At 31.3% G+C, this 13,791-nt stretch overlaps 1 protein-coding gene across 2 annotated transcripts in view; it reads left to right on the forward strand.

The window, feature by feature from the left end:
• LOC140450234 (uncharacterized) overlaps positions 1–13,791 on the forward strand; it is a 584,309-nt gene that overhangs the window by 63,971 nt on the left and 506,547 nt on the right. For both annotated transcript variants that reach the window (XM_072543748.1, XM_072543749.1), the window contains exon 2: positions 607–1,290. In XM_072543748.1, coding sequence (XP_072399849.1) covers positions 655–1,290 — 636 coding nt within the window. In that variant the 5' untranslated portion in view covers positions 607–654. The remainder of the gene's footprint in view (positions 1–606; positions 1,291–13,791) is intronic.

Raw genomic sequence — 13,791 nt, forward strand, 5'->3', positions numbered from 1 at the left:
GTTTGGATTGTATTGTGCCTAAAGGAAATTCAAAGACGTGTATTTTGAATGACATCTATTGTTTTTAAGTACGCTTTTTTTTTTTGAGGGATTTGTAAACCATTGAGCCGTAGTCAAGTTTGGAACGTACTAGTGCACTTTTCCTTATTATTTAGCCTAATTTATTAAGTTTGTAATATCCTAACAATTTTTAAATTATGAAAATCTAATGATTCATTTAAAATGTGAGACATGACTTTATCAGATAATATTTTCTCTAAATCTAGTTAATCATAAATTATCATAGAAAATTATAATAATTATTAAGTCAGTTTCATAATATTTACTGTCATTCAAACAGACTTGCTGAAATTTTGCAGCATGTTATTTGTTAATTTTACTAACAGCGCATTGATCCTACTCACTAAGTCATCTAATCTTATTAATTATTTAAAATTTCGTTTCATTTACAATATTTTCTTTTACTTTAAAGAGATCAGTTCCTCTAATTTTTAAAAACAAAAAAAATAAATAAAAGATATATGTATTACTAAAAAAATGAACTTTTTAAAAGAATATGCAATTTTCATTACCCACCAAGCTAAAATATGAACATTTATTTTACAGTATTTTTAAATAGTTCTAAATGAACTTTATGAACGTTAAATTACCAAAATGGCTCAATTTGTTACGCATATTCAGCCAACGTTAGTGGAGTCTTCCCACCATCACGTTCCTCATCATCACCATAAAGAACACCACAAGGAACACCACAAAGAACATCATAAAGAACATCATAAAGAACACCACAAAGACCACCACAAAGAGCACCACAAAGATCACCATGGTAAAGATCATGGTAAAGAAAAAGATCACCATCAATCGACTAAAAGTCCTTACAAAGCTGATCATTACCCTCATGAATATTATGCAGGAGGACATCACCGAGACTTTCCTGTGCTTCCTCACGTTCCATCTGACTACCATCACGAAGATCATTATCACCATAATGGGGGTAGTAAGAGGGACTCAGATCATTACGAACATGGTGGGAGTCACGGATCAAGTAAGAGAGATTCGGGACAATATTTAGATTCCCACGGTATTCCCCACCAATTTGAATTACACTTTATAGATTCTCAAGGCATACATAGAGATTATCATGGACATGCTATTGACGAAGATCATCACGGCGAGAAAGAGAAGCATCACAAGAAGAACGATAAATCCCCATATAGAGAAGAAGGTGGAAGACCTACTCCACCTCAGTTTATCGACATTCAGCCAATACATTTGGAAAACAAATTACATGTAAGTATTTTTATTTAATTTTTCTATCGTTTTCTGAGTTTTTTATAATACATATTTTAATAAAACAATTACTATTATTAATATCAACTAGTGCTGAAATTTTTAAAAGTTTTATTCTGAATTTACATTTATTAGACCATGCACAGTGTGCACAGTAAGATAAGTGTGCTGGTTTGTATTCGTACATTGGTTTTTGATACCAGAATAAACTTAAAGATTTTTTATGTTTAATATTTTATATTTAATATCAATATAATTAAACTCTACCTAAAGGTTATTGATATTGTTCGGACTACTGAATATATTGCGTTTATTTACAAAAAGTGGACAGTCTATTAAAAAATGTCGTAAACAGGTTGTATATATGTATACAGATATATATATATATATATATATATATATATATATATATATATATATATATATATATATATATATATATATATATACAACGCAAAAGTCTAGGGATATTTTTATAAATAGAGGTATTTTGTTTATCTGTAATCAACTTAAAAAAAGTAATACAAAATTTGTAGTTTAAATTGTTGTTTAATATGTCAAAAACCATAAATTACGTCAAAAATACGAAATATAAACTTAAAATAAAGTATGGTCACCACGTTGGTTTATCACAGCTCCACATCTACTGTTCATGCTCCGAATCACATTGTTAATGTCTGCTTGCGGTATTTGTACCCATTGTTCTCTCAGAAGCTCTTTTAATTGAAACTCATTGTAGATATTGCTCATATGTGGAGTAATTCTTCGTTGGAGCATGTCCCATATATGCTCAATGGGATTCAAGTCCGGTGATTGTGCTGGCCACGGCAATACATCAATATCCTCGTTATCCAACCAGTTTGTTACAATATGCGCAACATGTGGTCGAGCGTTATCATGCATAAAGTAAAAATTTTCTCCAACAGCAGCAGCAAACGGGCGCACAACAGGTTCAAGAATAGTGTCCAAATATTGCTGACTTGTGAGAAAGCTACGTGAGAAAATGAGGTCAGTTCTTCCGTCAATCATGATCCCGCCCCATACCATTAATGCACCACCTCTGTATGCATACATTTCTTGAAGATGTCGTAATCGTTCTTCATTTCCGGGTCGTCTCCACACTCTTGTCCGACGAGAATCTGGATGAAATCCATATCTAGACTCGTCAGTAAACAAAACTGTGGCCCAGTCATTGTCAGTCCAATTCTGAAACTCTTGACACCAGGTTAATCTTGCAGCGCGATTGCCTCTAGATAGAGGTGGACATCTCAATGGTCGCCGACTACGAAGATTGGCTTCATAGAGACGATTCCTCACACTACTGCTCCTAATTGATACATTATGTACAAGCTGTAATTCATTAACCAGCTCGGGTGCTGTGATTGTTGGCTGCCTTCTGGCATTTAAAATTAAATATCTGTCTTAAGCAACTGTTGTAGAGCGACCACGTCCTGGATATTGCTCGGCTGAACTCCCAGTGTCTCTAAACCGACACCACAAACGACTTACGACGCTTTGGGAGACACCCAGCTGGTCAGCAACTTGAGTTTGTCGCATACCAGCTTGAAGGAGGCCCACGGCTCTATTCATCTCGTCCAACGTTAAATGTGGTCGTTGCATGGTAAAAAGACAATATCTTTAACTCACTTATTAAGCAAGAATGGTATAAAGTGACTAAAATTAAAAATAAACAAAACATAAAAATTTCGATTTATTTGTCCCTTATAAAAAACATTCTAAAACAAGTATTGCTATCAGTTTTACAATTTTTTTTTTAAAGAAGTGAGTGTCTGTATTAACAATTATAGTACAAGCAAATTTATATGGTCATGAAATTTCTGTCATTGGTATTGTCAAATTATTAAAATATCCTTAGACTTTTGCGTTGCATATATATATATATATATATATATATATATATATATATATATATATATATATATATATATATATATATATAAATATATATATGCGCACCTTGTGCTGAGTGTGACTCGTGCTACATCGGTCAGACAGGGAGATCACTGAGGGGGCGTCTTACGTCACACCGCAGTGATAGTAACCTATCCAAGCATACTTGTGCTCTTGCTCAGCATGCTATTAATACAAATCACAAAGTGGACTTCAACTAAGTTAAGATTCTTGGCAACGAACGTAATCTCGGGAAAATACAGTTTTTGGAAATGTGTTCGATACTGAAACACCCCAACGCTATGAATAAGAGGACGGACATTAGTAACTTGACCCAAATTTAGCAGAACTAGGCTTTATCAGTTCTTTACTTTAATAATAATATTGTCTCCTATGGTGTGTTTTTGTATACATTTTCACTTTTAAATAAATTCAAATAAATTTTTTTATTTGTTTACTTAAATCATGATTGCTAATCAACTAATAATTTATTGATGCATTTATCAATGTTATAAAATATATAATTTTTTTTTTGTGATGAAATAGTTTAATACAATTTTTTAAATTAATTTGATTAATGTAATCACTGAGGTTCTAAAATATTATGAACCTTGGACTGTTGGACGTTGAATTTAATCTGTACCTGTGGCTGGTTAACCAGCTACAACTTGGTCACTTGTATTATAATATGGAAGGATCAACCTCACTTGTTTATTTTTCTTCGAACCATTCCTTGAAAGTGAAATGGTGTTTCCAAGCATCTGTTGCTTTTTTTTTAATGGTTCGTACAGACAGGGATTTCTTTTTTCTATATCATATTTTTAAATTTACCGCTCCAATGCATTAGCGGTTGGTAATTCGCCTTGTTGTTGTCATGTTTGGACTTCAAGGACACTGTCTCTCACGGGATGGTTCGTTTACTATAAAATAGGTTCCCTTTGTCGAGTGTTTCCGAGAAGTGTAGAAGCTCTTTGTGGTAACTTTCATTACATTTTTTACAAGAAACTTTTGCAATATTTTTAATAATGTTACCTAAAGTTAAAATTAAACTAAATTAATATTCTATTGTTGGAAGGGTGATCTCGTTAGTTTCTCGGTGAATACTAGTTCTTTACATAAGTTTTTTAACATATTTTTTTACATTACATGTATAATAACCACATGTTTCTTTTGCTGTTCTAAGTTTGTGTTAAATTGTAAACTGTACTTAGTTTCAATTGATTGTTTATACAACTATTGAATGGAATGGTTAATCTAATGTCTCAAGCTTTTTTACATTTTATACCTTTGACTGCTACATGTCTTTTTGAGGTAACACATTTGTATTACCCTCTCTATGGATGTTTGGTTTTTTCATATTATTCTTTTTATAAGAACTGATGATGCTTTCTGATTAGAGAGCGAAACGTCTTCAAATAAATAGGTGAAGTAGCCACCTTCTTTGTCTTTTTATCTCCACCTTTTGACCGAAAAACCCACCACTCTTCGAGTGATCCTTAATTATATATAGATATATATATATATATATATATATATTATTGTGATATTTAAAGTCTTGGTGCGCCAAGCAATAATTAGCTAATTAATTTTTTTGATTAATTAAAATTATTTAAATGATATGATTATGACTCTATCACAATTTTTAATTCTTTTATCTCAGGGTTAAATTCGTGCTTCAATATCTATGCTATTACATGTGAAAGGTAAGGTCCAGAGAATACCGGAATAATAAAAAACACATATGATCTAACACTATATATTGAAATAAAAATAATGAAATAATTCACACTCAAAAGTTTTCAATAAACAAATCTCATATAATGATTCTCAAAATTTTGTTCTACGTACGTGAACAATCAAAATTAATGGTACAAACAATATTAATTGAAATCTCAAAATCCCAAACTATTCTAACTCTCCTAATCAAAATATTGGTATCTTTTCTAAATTAAGTGTAAAAATTGTGTTATCAATAAAAAAAAAACTGCAGAAAACAACAATATCTCTCTCTGATGATGAGTGGTCCAAATCCTTGTTCCTTGTAGACTATATTATCTCCTCTCAACCGCTCCCTATGTAATCAGCAATCTTACAACAGTTTATTGCAAGTATATCGTCCTTAATGATCTCCTTCAAAAGCACAAATCATTCAAATTATGATAGCCTTTCTCCTCTCGATAAACTGAATCTCTCGTTGGCCCGAGTGAAAAATGACTCTTGGAATATCTTCTTTTTACGATAAACTGAATCTCTCGTTGGCCTGAACAGTGACTCTTGGAATATAAGTAGAAAAATATGACTTACAATATTTTGCTGCTTCAGCCTCTGTCAGATACACTAACTCCACAAAAACTCACTAACATTCAACACTACTGCTTGCTACTTCTCTTGAACCGCCAGAGAACAATCACTGTTCGTCTTACAGACTTGGAAAACCAACTGATTATCTTTTCTCTCTCCTAAATCTAGCTAAACTTTCATTCCTACATACCTATGCCACCTTTTTCAATCTCCTCCAATCAAAACTCGTCACAATTCCCCCATTTTTTCATTTTGATAACAAACAAATTTTTACCTATAATTATAAAATTTCCTAAAACTTATTTACAAATAATATTTTTCTATAATTCTTAAAAACTAACAAAAACCTCTTTCTAAAATCTCTTCTATTGTCTTTAATCACTGCCTTAATGTATCTGGAAAACCCGGTTCAGTTGTCTTTGGATTTCACTTAAAATTATGCGGGTCACTCAAGTATAACAAAGAAATAATTTATGTATAGCTTACATTTTGTTTAATACAGGTAATCCAAGAATTTAAAAACTTTCCTTCTTCGAAATGTTTGTTGGTTATTCTTTCTGAATTATTTTAATGTTTTTTGAACTTTGAAATATTTTAATCAAACCAATATTTTTCTCGATTTTACATATCATAACAAATCCCCGCCATTTGATCTGCCGAAAACTCTTTGTTAAATTTTAAAAATGACAAAAGTTTTCTAGGATCAAATTATTTCAGTATGTTATTAAAATCTACTTATGATACTGATAAATGTCGTGAATGTTAAAATACCCCGTATATTGCCTGTCTTTATACGGGATTGGATATATTTTCGTTTTAAATTTTTCCAACTATTTTCCCTTAAAAGAAAGTTCATAATTTTTAGCCACTCGGTTTACTTCATTAACAAGATCTCCATGGTTTCCTAAAATCTTCTCTATTTTCTTTCCCATGTTTTCTCCACAATTTATTTTTCTTTCATCCTCCTTTTGTTCACATGTGTTCACTGTCCATAATACTTCTTCACAAAATTCTGGATTCTCGTCCATCAGTGCCATTTTTTCTTCTGTTTTCTTTTTATCCTCTAATTCCCTTTGGTATTCCGAGCACCATGTTTCTATTCCTTTCATTTCTCTGATGATACTTTCTTTTTCTTCCTGCTTCCATTATGTTTTATCGTCGGTTGCCAACAATTCTTCTGTACCTTCTATTTCCTGTTTTTCTCTGGTCTCCATCTTATTTTCCTGCTTTCTTTTCGAACTCTTCTTCTTTTTCTTCCTTCTCTTTTTCTCTTCTGTTAGATCTTGTTCTTGTACTTTCGGTTTATCCTCTACAGTCATATCGATTTCTTTGCGTTTTTCCTGTGCATTGATCCTTCCAGAATTTGTTTTCCTATCTGTTTGCTTTTCTTCTCCTGTGTTGTCTGGTTCTGCTCTGATTTCCAGTTTATTTTCCGAAAAATTTATGGTGATATCTTTTTTCCTCAATTCATCAATTCCCGCTATCATATCATGATTTAAATCTTCAATCACCACACATTTCATAATATGGAATTTGTTTCCCACTCTTATCTGTACTCTCAAACCTTCGTTTACTGTCGTCAAATTTTTATTGTTTGCACCCACTAAATCAACCCTAGGAATCTTATACACAAATCTGTCCAAATTTAATTCTTTTACTAGTTTTTTATTGATTAGCGATATCTCCGAGCCAGAATCAATCACAATTTTAATCGCTTTATGTTTTCTAAATGCATCTAAAAATATTAGATTAGAATTAGAAATTTGTCTTTCGTTTCCTATTGCTACATGATTCATCTCCCTTCTATTTTGTTGTTGGAAGCTCTGGTTATTTCTATCGTCCCTTTGTTCGTTAGTATTCCTATTCGGAGGATTTTGTGCATCTCTATTCCTGTTGTGATTTTCATTTGTTCTATTTTGTGTATCATTCCGGTTATCGTAATTTTGTTGTCTATTGTAATTATTGTAATTTCTCGGCCTATATTCGTTTGTTGATCTGGGATGTCGGTTTCTCTGGTCATAATTTGATGAATACCTTCTTTCCGGTCCATTATATTGGTCATGTTGTCTTCTATTTCTCATTTCTTTTCTTCTCGCTTCTTTTAATTGAAGGAATTGGCACAAACTATCAATATCTTGATAGTTTCTCAAAATCACGTGATCTTCCAACGTTTCCTCAAAATGTCTGCTGATCATTTCTACCAGCTGTTCGGTAGAATATTTGTATTCTAGATATTTTGAATTGTTATATATCTGCAAAGCATATCTTTCTTCAGATATTCCCATTTTTTCGTGATATTTTCCATTCTGTAGCTCTTGGTTGATTTCTCTCTGTTTATTTTTCCCCCAGAAATAGTTGAGAAATTTATTTTCAAAATCTGTCCAATTTTCAAACTCATCTTCCTTGCTTTCATACCATAACGCTGCTCCTTCTTTCAAATGGTTTCTAATTGTTTCTTTGCAATCGTCAAAATATCTAATATGTTGTAATTTGGTTTTCAAATTTTTAACAAACGGTACTGGGTGTGTTTTCCGAATATCCCCGCCAAATTGTATTTTCGCCTCGCTTGTTCCATGGATGATAACTTCTTTCCTGTCTCCCGTCTCTCGTTGTTTTCTGATATCCTCAATTTGTTTTTCTATTTCTTTCTTGTCTTCTTTCATTACATTTTCAAGTTTGCTTTCTAATTCCTCCAAATTATCTTTAATTCTCATTTCTTGTTCTTTCATATCATTTTTAATTTCATTAATCTCTTCTATTTGTTGTATCAGTTCTTTCTTTATCTCCTCAACACATCCTCTAATTTCCTGTTCATAGTTTTCCAGACGCTGCTCTATATTGCTCATTGTTTGTTTTGTTTCCCGTTGGTTTTCTTCCATTTTTAGTGATGTTTCTTGTTGATTTCTATCCATTTTTAGTGATGTTTCTTGTTGGTTTCTATCAATTTTCTTTGATGTTTCAATTTGGTTTTTCTCTATTGTTTGTGTCTGTATTTGCATCATTGCTAATAATTTTTCCAGCATCCCTGTTTCTTTTCTTTCCTCCATTATTGTGGCATTTCCTTCATTATCCGATCCTTCATCAATAATTGTTTCCTCTTCTATCTTATCCTCTTTCCTTTCTTGCGTTTTACTTTGACTCCTTGTGGTCGACATGTTGTTTCTTTTCGTTACTGTTTTTGTCCCCGCCAAATGTGAAATTTTACAACACTCTATATGTTTCAGAACACGACAATATTTCTCCCCAAATGTATTAAATTTTCACGACAAATATCAAATATGCAATCAGTAAAATTCAAATAATTCAAAATAAATATCAAATGTACGATTGGTAAAGAAAATAAAATCAAATAATTCAATAGCAGTAAATATCCACTAACTACGATCAATCAATAAATCAAATTTATATTCCCTGGAAAAATTGTCAAAATACTTTCAAATTCAAATTCCCTCAATGTTATATGTTTTTATCTCTGGATCACCTGTACTTATTCCAGATCTCTTTCCCTTCCTTCAAATGTAAAGCTGCGATATTTTCAAGCCCCACGTTTTGGAAACCAGTTATTGTGATATTTAAAGTCTTGGTGCGCCAAGCAATAATTAGCTAATTAATTTTTTTGATTAATTAAAATTATTTAAATGATATGATTATGACTCTATCACAATTTTTAATTCTTTTATCTCAGGGTTAAATTCGTGCTTCAATATCTATGCTATTACATGTGAAAGCATTTTTTCATTTCGATAACAAACAAATTTTTACCTATAATTATAAAATTTCCTAAAACTTATTTACAAATAATATTTTTCTATAATTCTTAAAAACTAACAAAAACCTCTTTCTAAAATCTCTTCGATTGTCTTTAATCACTGCCTTAATGTATTTGGAAAACCCGGTTCAATTGTCTTTGGATTTCACTTAAAATTATGCGGGTCACTCAAGTATAACAAAGAAATAATTTAGGTATAGCTTACATTTTGTTTAATACAGGTAATCCAAGAATTTAAAAACTTTCCTTCTTCGAAATGTTTGTTGTTTATTCTTTCTGAATTATTTTAATGTTTTTTTGAACGTTGAAATATTTTAATCAAACCAATATTTTTCTCGATTTTACATATCATAACAATATATATATATATATATATATATATATATATATATATATATATATATATATATATATATATATATATATATATATATATATATATATATATATATATATATATATATACGTAGGAATTATCAGGTAAAATGGTCTCCAATAAAAATCTTTGTTTTTTCTAAGAAACTCAATATTTCGCTATTTATTTGATAGCTTCATCAGTAGTACACTGTAAAACAATTTTAACATTACAAAAAAGGCGTACAAAGAAATTAAAAAACACTTGCAGAAATTAAAAGATTTCACAGAAATCAAAGGATTTTACAGAATTTAAATGATTGTCAAGATTAAAATTTAACCTGTAACGAACGTACTTAAGACAATTTAATTGTCTTAGCACGTTCGTTACAGCAATACCGATAAAAAAATTTAAATTACTTCAAATGTAAAAATAAAATAAGAATAAAAGAAACGTTAGAAGAATGATATTTCTTTGATGAATTATTAAGGTTAGTTGTTATGAAGGTGAATGTTAGCTATTTTCAATATCTATAAATTTTGTTCAATATATTACAATATAATGTCACTTAACTACAAAAGTAGATTATTTCTTGAGATATATCACACTGACAAAAATAAAAACACTTTAAATTATAAAACGGACACTGGACAGTTAAGTAACATATATATTGTAATACATTAAACGAAATTTATAAATATTGAAAATAGCTAACATTCACCTTAATAACAACTAACCTTAATAATTTATCAAAGAAATATCATTCTTCTAACGTTTCTTTTATTGTTATTTTATTTTTACATTTAAAGTTATTTTAATTTTTTTTATCGTTATTGCTGTAACGAACGTGCTTGAGACAATTTAATCTTGACATTCATTACATACTTCAATGTCAGTTTTTATTTGTGAAATCTTTTAATTTCTGTAAGTGTTTTTTAAATGTATTTGTACGCCTTTTTTGTAATGTTAAAATTGTGTTACAGTGTACTCCTGATGAAGCTATCAAATAAATAGCGAAATATTGAGTTTCTTATAAAAACAAAGATTTTTATTAGAGACCACTTTACCTGATAATTCCTACGTATTTATAAATTATTTTTTGGTCGAAATAATCACTTGTAATTGCATAATATTTTATCTTTAAATTGCCTCACAAAAAAGTCCAATATAAGTAAATCTATCAAAGGTGCAAAGTTTTATCCTTCTGATCTATTCTTTCGATCCGAAATCTCGTTTAAAAATTATCTAGAAGTCCTGCAAAATTCGTAGAAGCCCCATCTTGTTTAAACATTAAGTTTCCTTTACAATAACAGTTGTTAATACTACTAATAAAGCAAGAATATTAGCATATTTTAACAAAAGTAGATACATTTTGCGATTTAAAGTTTCAGATATGATATAATCTTTAAAAATGTCTACCCAAATATTAAGTTGCTGTAAATGTTGAGTGTGTACCTCATGAAAAATTTTCGGATTCTTGTCTGAACCATAACGAAAGTTATGACAGTTAACTTTCACCATGTAAAAGGAGTACTTAACAGAAAAAAAAATATTAAAACCATAATTATATACAGGTGAACAGACTTTACATGTATGGTATAAAATTTTTCCACTGTTTTTCTCCATTTTCTTTTGTCCATGGCCGCAATTCTCCAATTTGTTATCCCAATTGTTTATAGGTCTTCCTTAGACGCTTCTAGACACTTTTTATGGTCGTCCTCTTCTTTCCTTGTTTTCCCTCTCAGCAGCGAGCCCTTTGTCCACCTTCCATCTACCATTTCTTTTATCTTTTATTGGATCTAATCTTTTACTTCCCCGAATGTCTTTCTTAAAGCACTCTGTTTCCATATTTTCAGTATATTTCAGGACAGTAAGTTGAATCACTGTTCGTTGTAGTCTCAATTTTGCCTCTCTGGAGAAGTTCTTTGTGCTTAGTAGTTTGTGTAAAGCTCCAATCATCTTCCTTCCTCTCGAAATTAGTTTCTCAATTTCTTGGCTTTCTTTCCCTTTACTTAATAGGGTAACTCCTAGATACTCAAACTCCGTCACCTATTTGAAGCAATACTTTTACTATCGGTGTTTGTCGTAGTCTTCAGCTGTGTGTCTTCAAATGCGGTCTGTTCCATTTCCATATATTTTGCTTTTCCTCGTTAATAATTAGTCAATACTGTTTAGCATTTGCTTTAAAGAGTTTGAAAATCCTCAGCAGTTCTCCTTTAGGTCTTGCTATTAACACTTTATCGTCCACAAAGGTCAGGACCTAGTTTTTGTTGTCATAAATCATACCCTTTGTTCGTATTCAATACTCTCTCATTATTGCCTCTAGCAAGAAATTAAAAATTTTCCTGATCGGATTCCTTCTATCCCTACTCTATTGTCGGTCTTCATTAAGCTCATTTTTACTAGTCTTATCATCTTTTCCGAAATTACAAGTACTCTTAAACCATCGTAAATTTATAAAGAGGAGGTTTAGCTTTAAATTTTTGAATCCATTCTTGTATTTACCAACCTGCATGTTTAAGTACCTTTCCAGTCTACTTCTTATGACTCTGGCGAGTACCTTATATGTTAAACCCAGAAGAGTGATACCCCTGTAGTTTTCGCACACTGCTTTATCTTCCTTCTTATGAATGGGACATACTGTTGCCTCTCTCCATACTTCCGACATTTCCTCTTGCTCCCATATTTTCATCAGCACGCTACATATTCGCATTATAAGTGATTCTCTCCCATGCCTGATTAGTTCTGCAGGAATACCATTGCTGCCTACACTTTTATTGTTTTTCATTCTAAATATGATTTGACTTATTTATTTTACGGTGGGATTCTCCATTGTTTCCGCCATGTCGCTCCATGTTGCCGCCCCTACCATTTCCACTTGCATCTCATTATTTCCTTGCGGTTCTTAATTAAGCAGCTCTCTGAAATGCTCTTGCCATCTATCTAGCTTTCCCTGCTTATCTCCTATTAGATGCCCTTCTTTACTCTTTTAGTAATTCTGTTTTAATTTTCAGAAAGATTTTGGGATTCTTGTCCGAACGATAACAACAGTTATGTTGCGGTTAACTTAACAGTGATGATGTCACAAAATTTCAAACTCCTAGCACAATTATCTTCACAGAATTCGTTATTACACTTATTTTATAAGGATGAAATTTTGTATTATTTCAATATTCTTTCAAACTTTATTCGACACACCTAAAAATTTGATCAATTTTTTTTCTCACTTAAGATAGGTTTAATTGTAATGATGCCCAAAGCAGCCACCTCAGCTGCCTCATTTCTTTCGAACGTTTTTTTTTGTTTTTTGTTTGCATTAATATTTTTTTATTCAGCGTTTATGGAATCATTGTAAAGAGGTAGATCAATACAAAAAATCTTCGCATATGGTTTTAACAGAAAAGTTTTAAAAGTGTTTTTAGTTCTTTCCCCATTGCAAATTCGTAACCTAGCAATAAATGAACTTGAGACGTGGGCTTAAGACTCTTAAGTCTACTTACGGACTAAATTTTTCCGGCCAAATGGCGAACATAAAATCCTTCATTTCTATATCAAAGTATAGTAATTGGTGATATTGACATTAAACATACTGGCGGGTTAAAATCTTATCTCACAAGAAGGGATTTGAAGATAGCAACAATACCATGTAAAATGCTTAGAAATATTAAAAAGGATTTGAATATTTCATACCATTGTCTTAGATTTTTCAGCCTTGATGTTCTTCTACCGTGACCACGTTAACTTTGGATCCTTCCCTGAATGATCAGAGGTAAAAGTTCATGTTTTTAATGTGTCTCATAATGTGACCTAAGTATTCCAGCTTGAGCCTCTTTATTATATTCACCAGTTGTGTTGTTTGCGTTGTTGGTTCAGGCGTCTGAGAACCTCCTCGTTTCTAACTCAGAATTGTTCCTCAGTGGCTCGGGCTTGTTTTATGCGACTTTTGATTTCTACGGTCAACACCCAGCTGGCATTGATATTACTGCTGAGATACACGAGTTTATCTACTCTGTCCAGTACGGCATCTCCGGTTTTTGTACCGTCATTCTGTATATAGTTGTGCTTGCTAACTATTATATATTTGGTTTTATTTACGTTAGGTTTTAATTCATAGTGATCACAGGTTTGTTTTATTACGTTCATTCATTTTTGAAGGTCTTCTCCG

Source organism: Diabrotica undecimpunctata, chromosome 9 (assembly GCF_040954645.1).
Source record: "Diabrotica undecimpunctata isolate CICGRU chromosome 9, icDiaUnde3, whole genome shotgun sequence".
In the NCBI taxonomy this organism is placed as follows: Eukaryota; Metazoa; Arthropoda; class Insecta; order Coleoptera; family Chrysomelidae; genus Diabrotica; species Diabrotica undecimpunctata.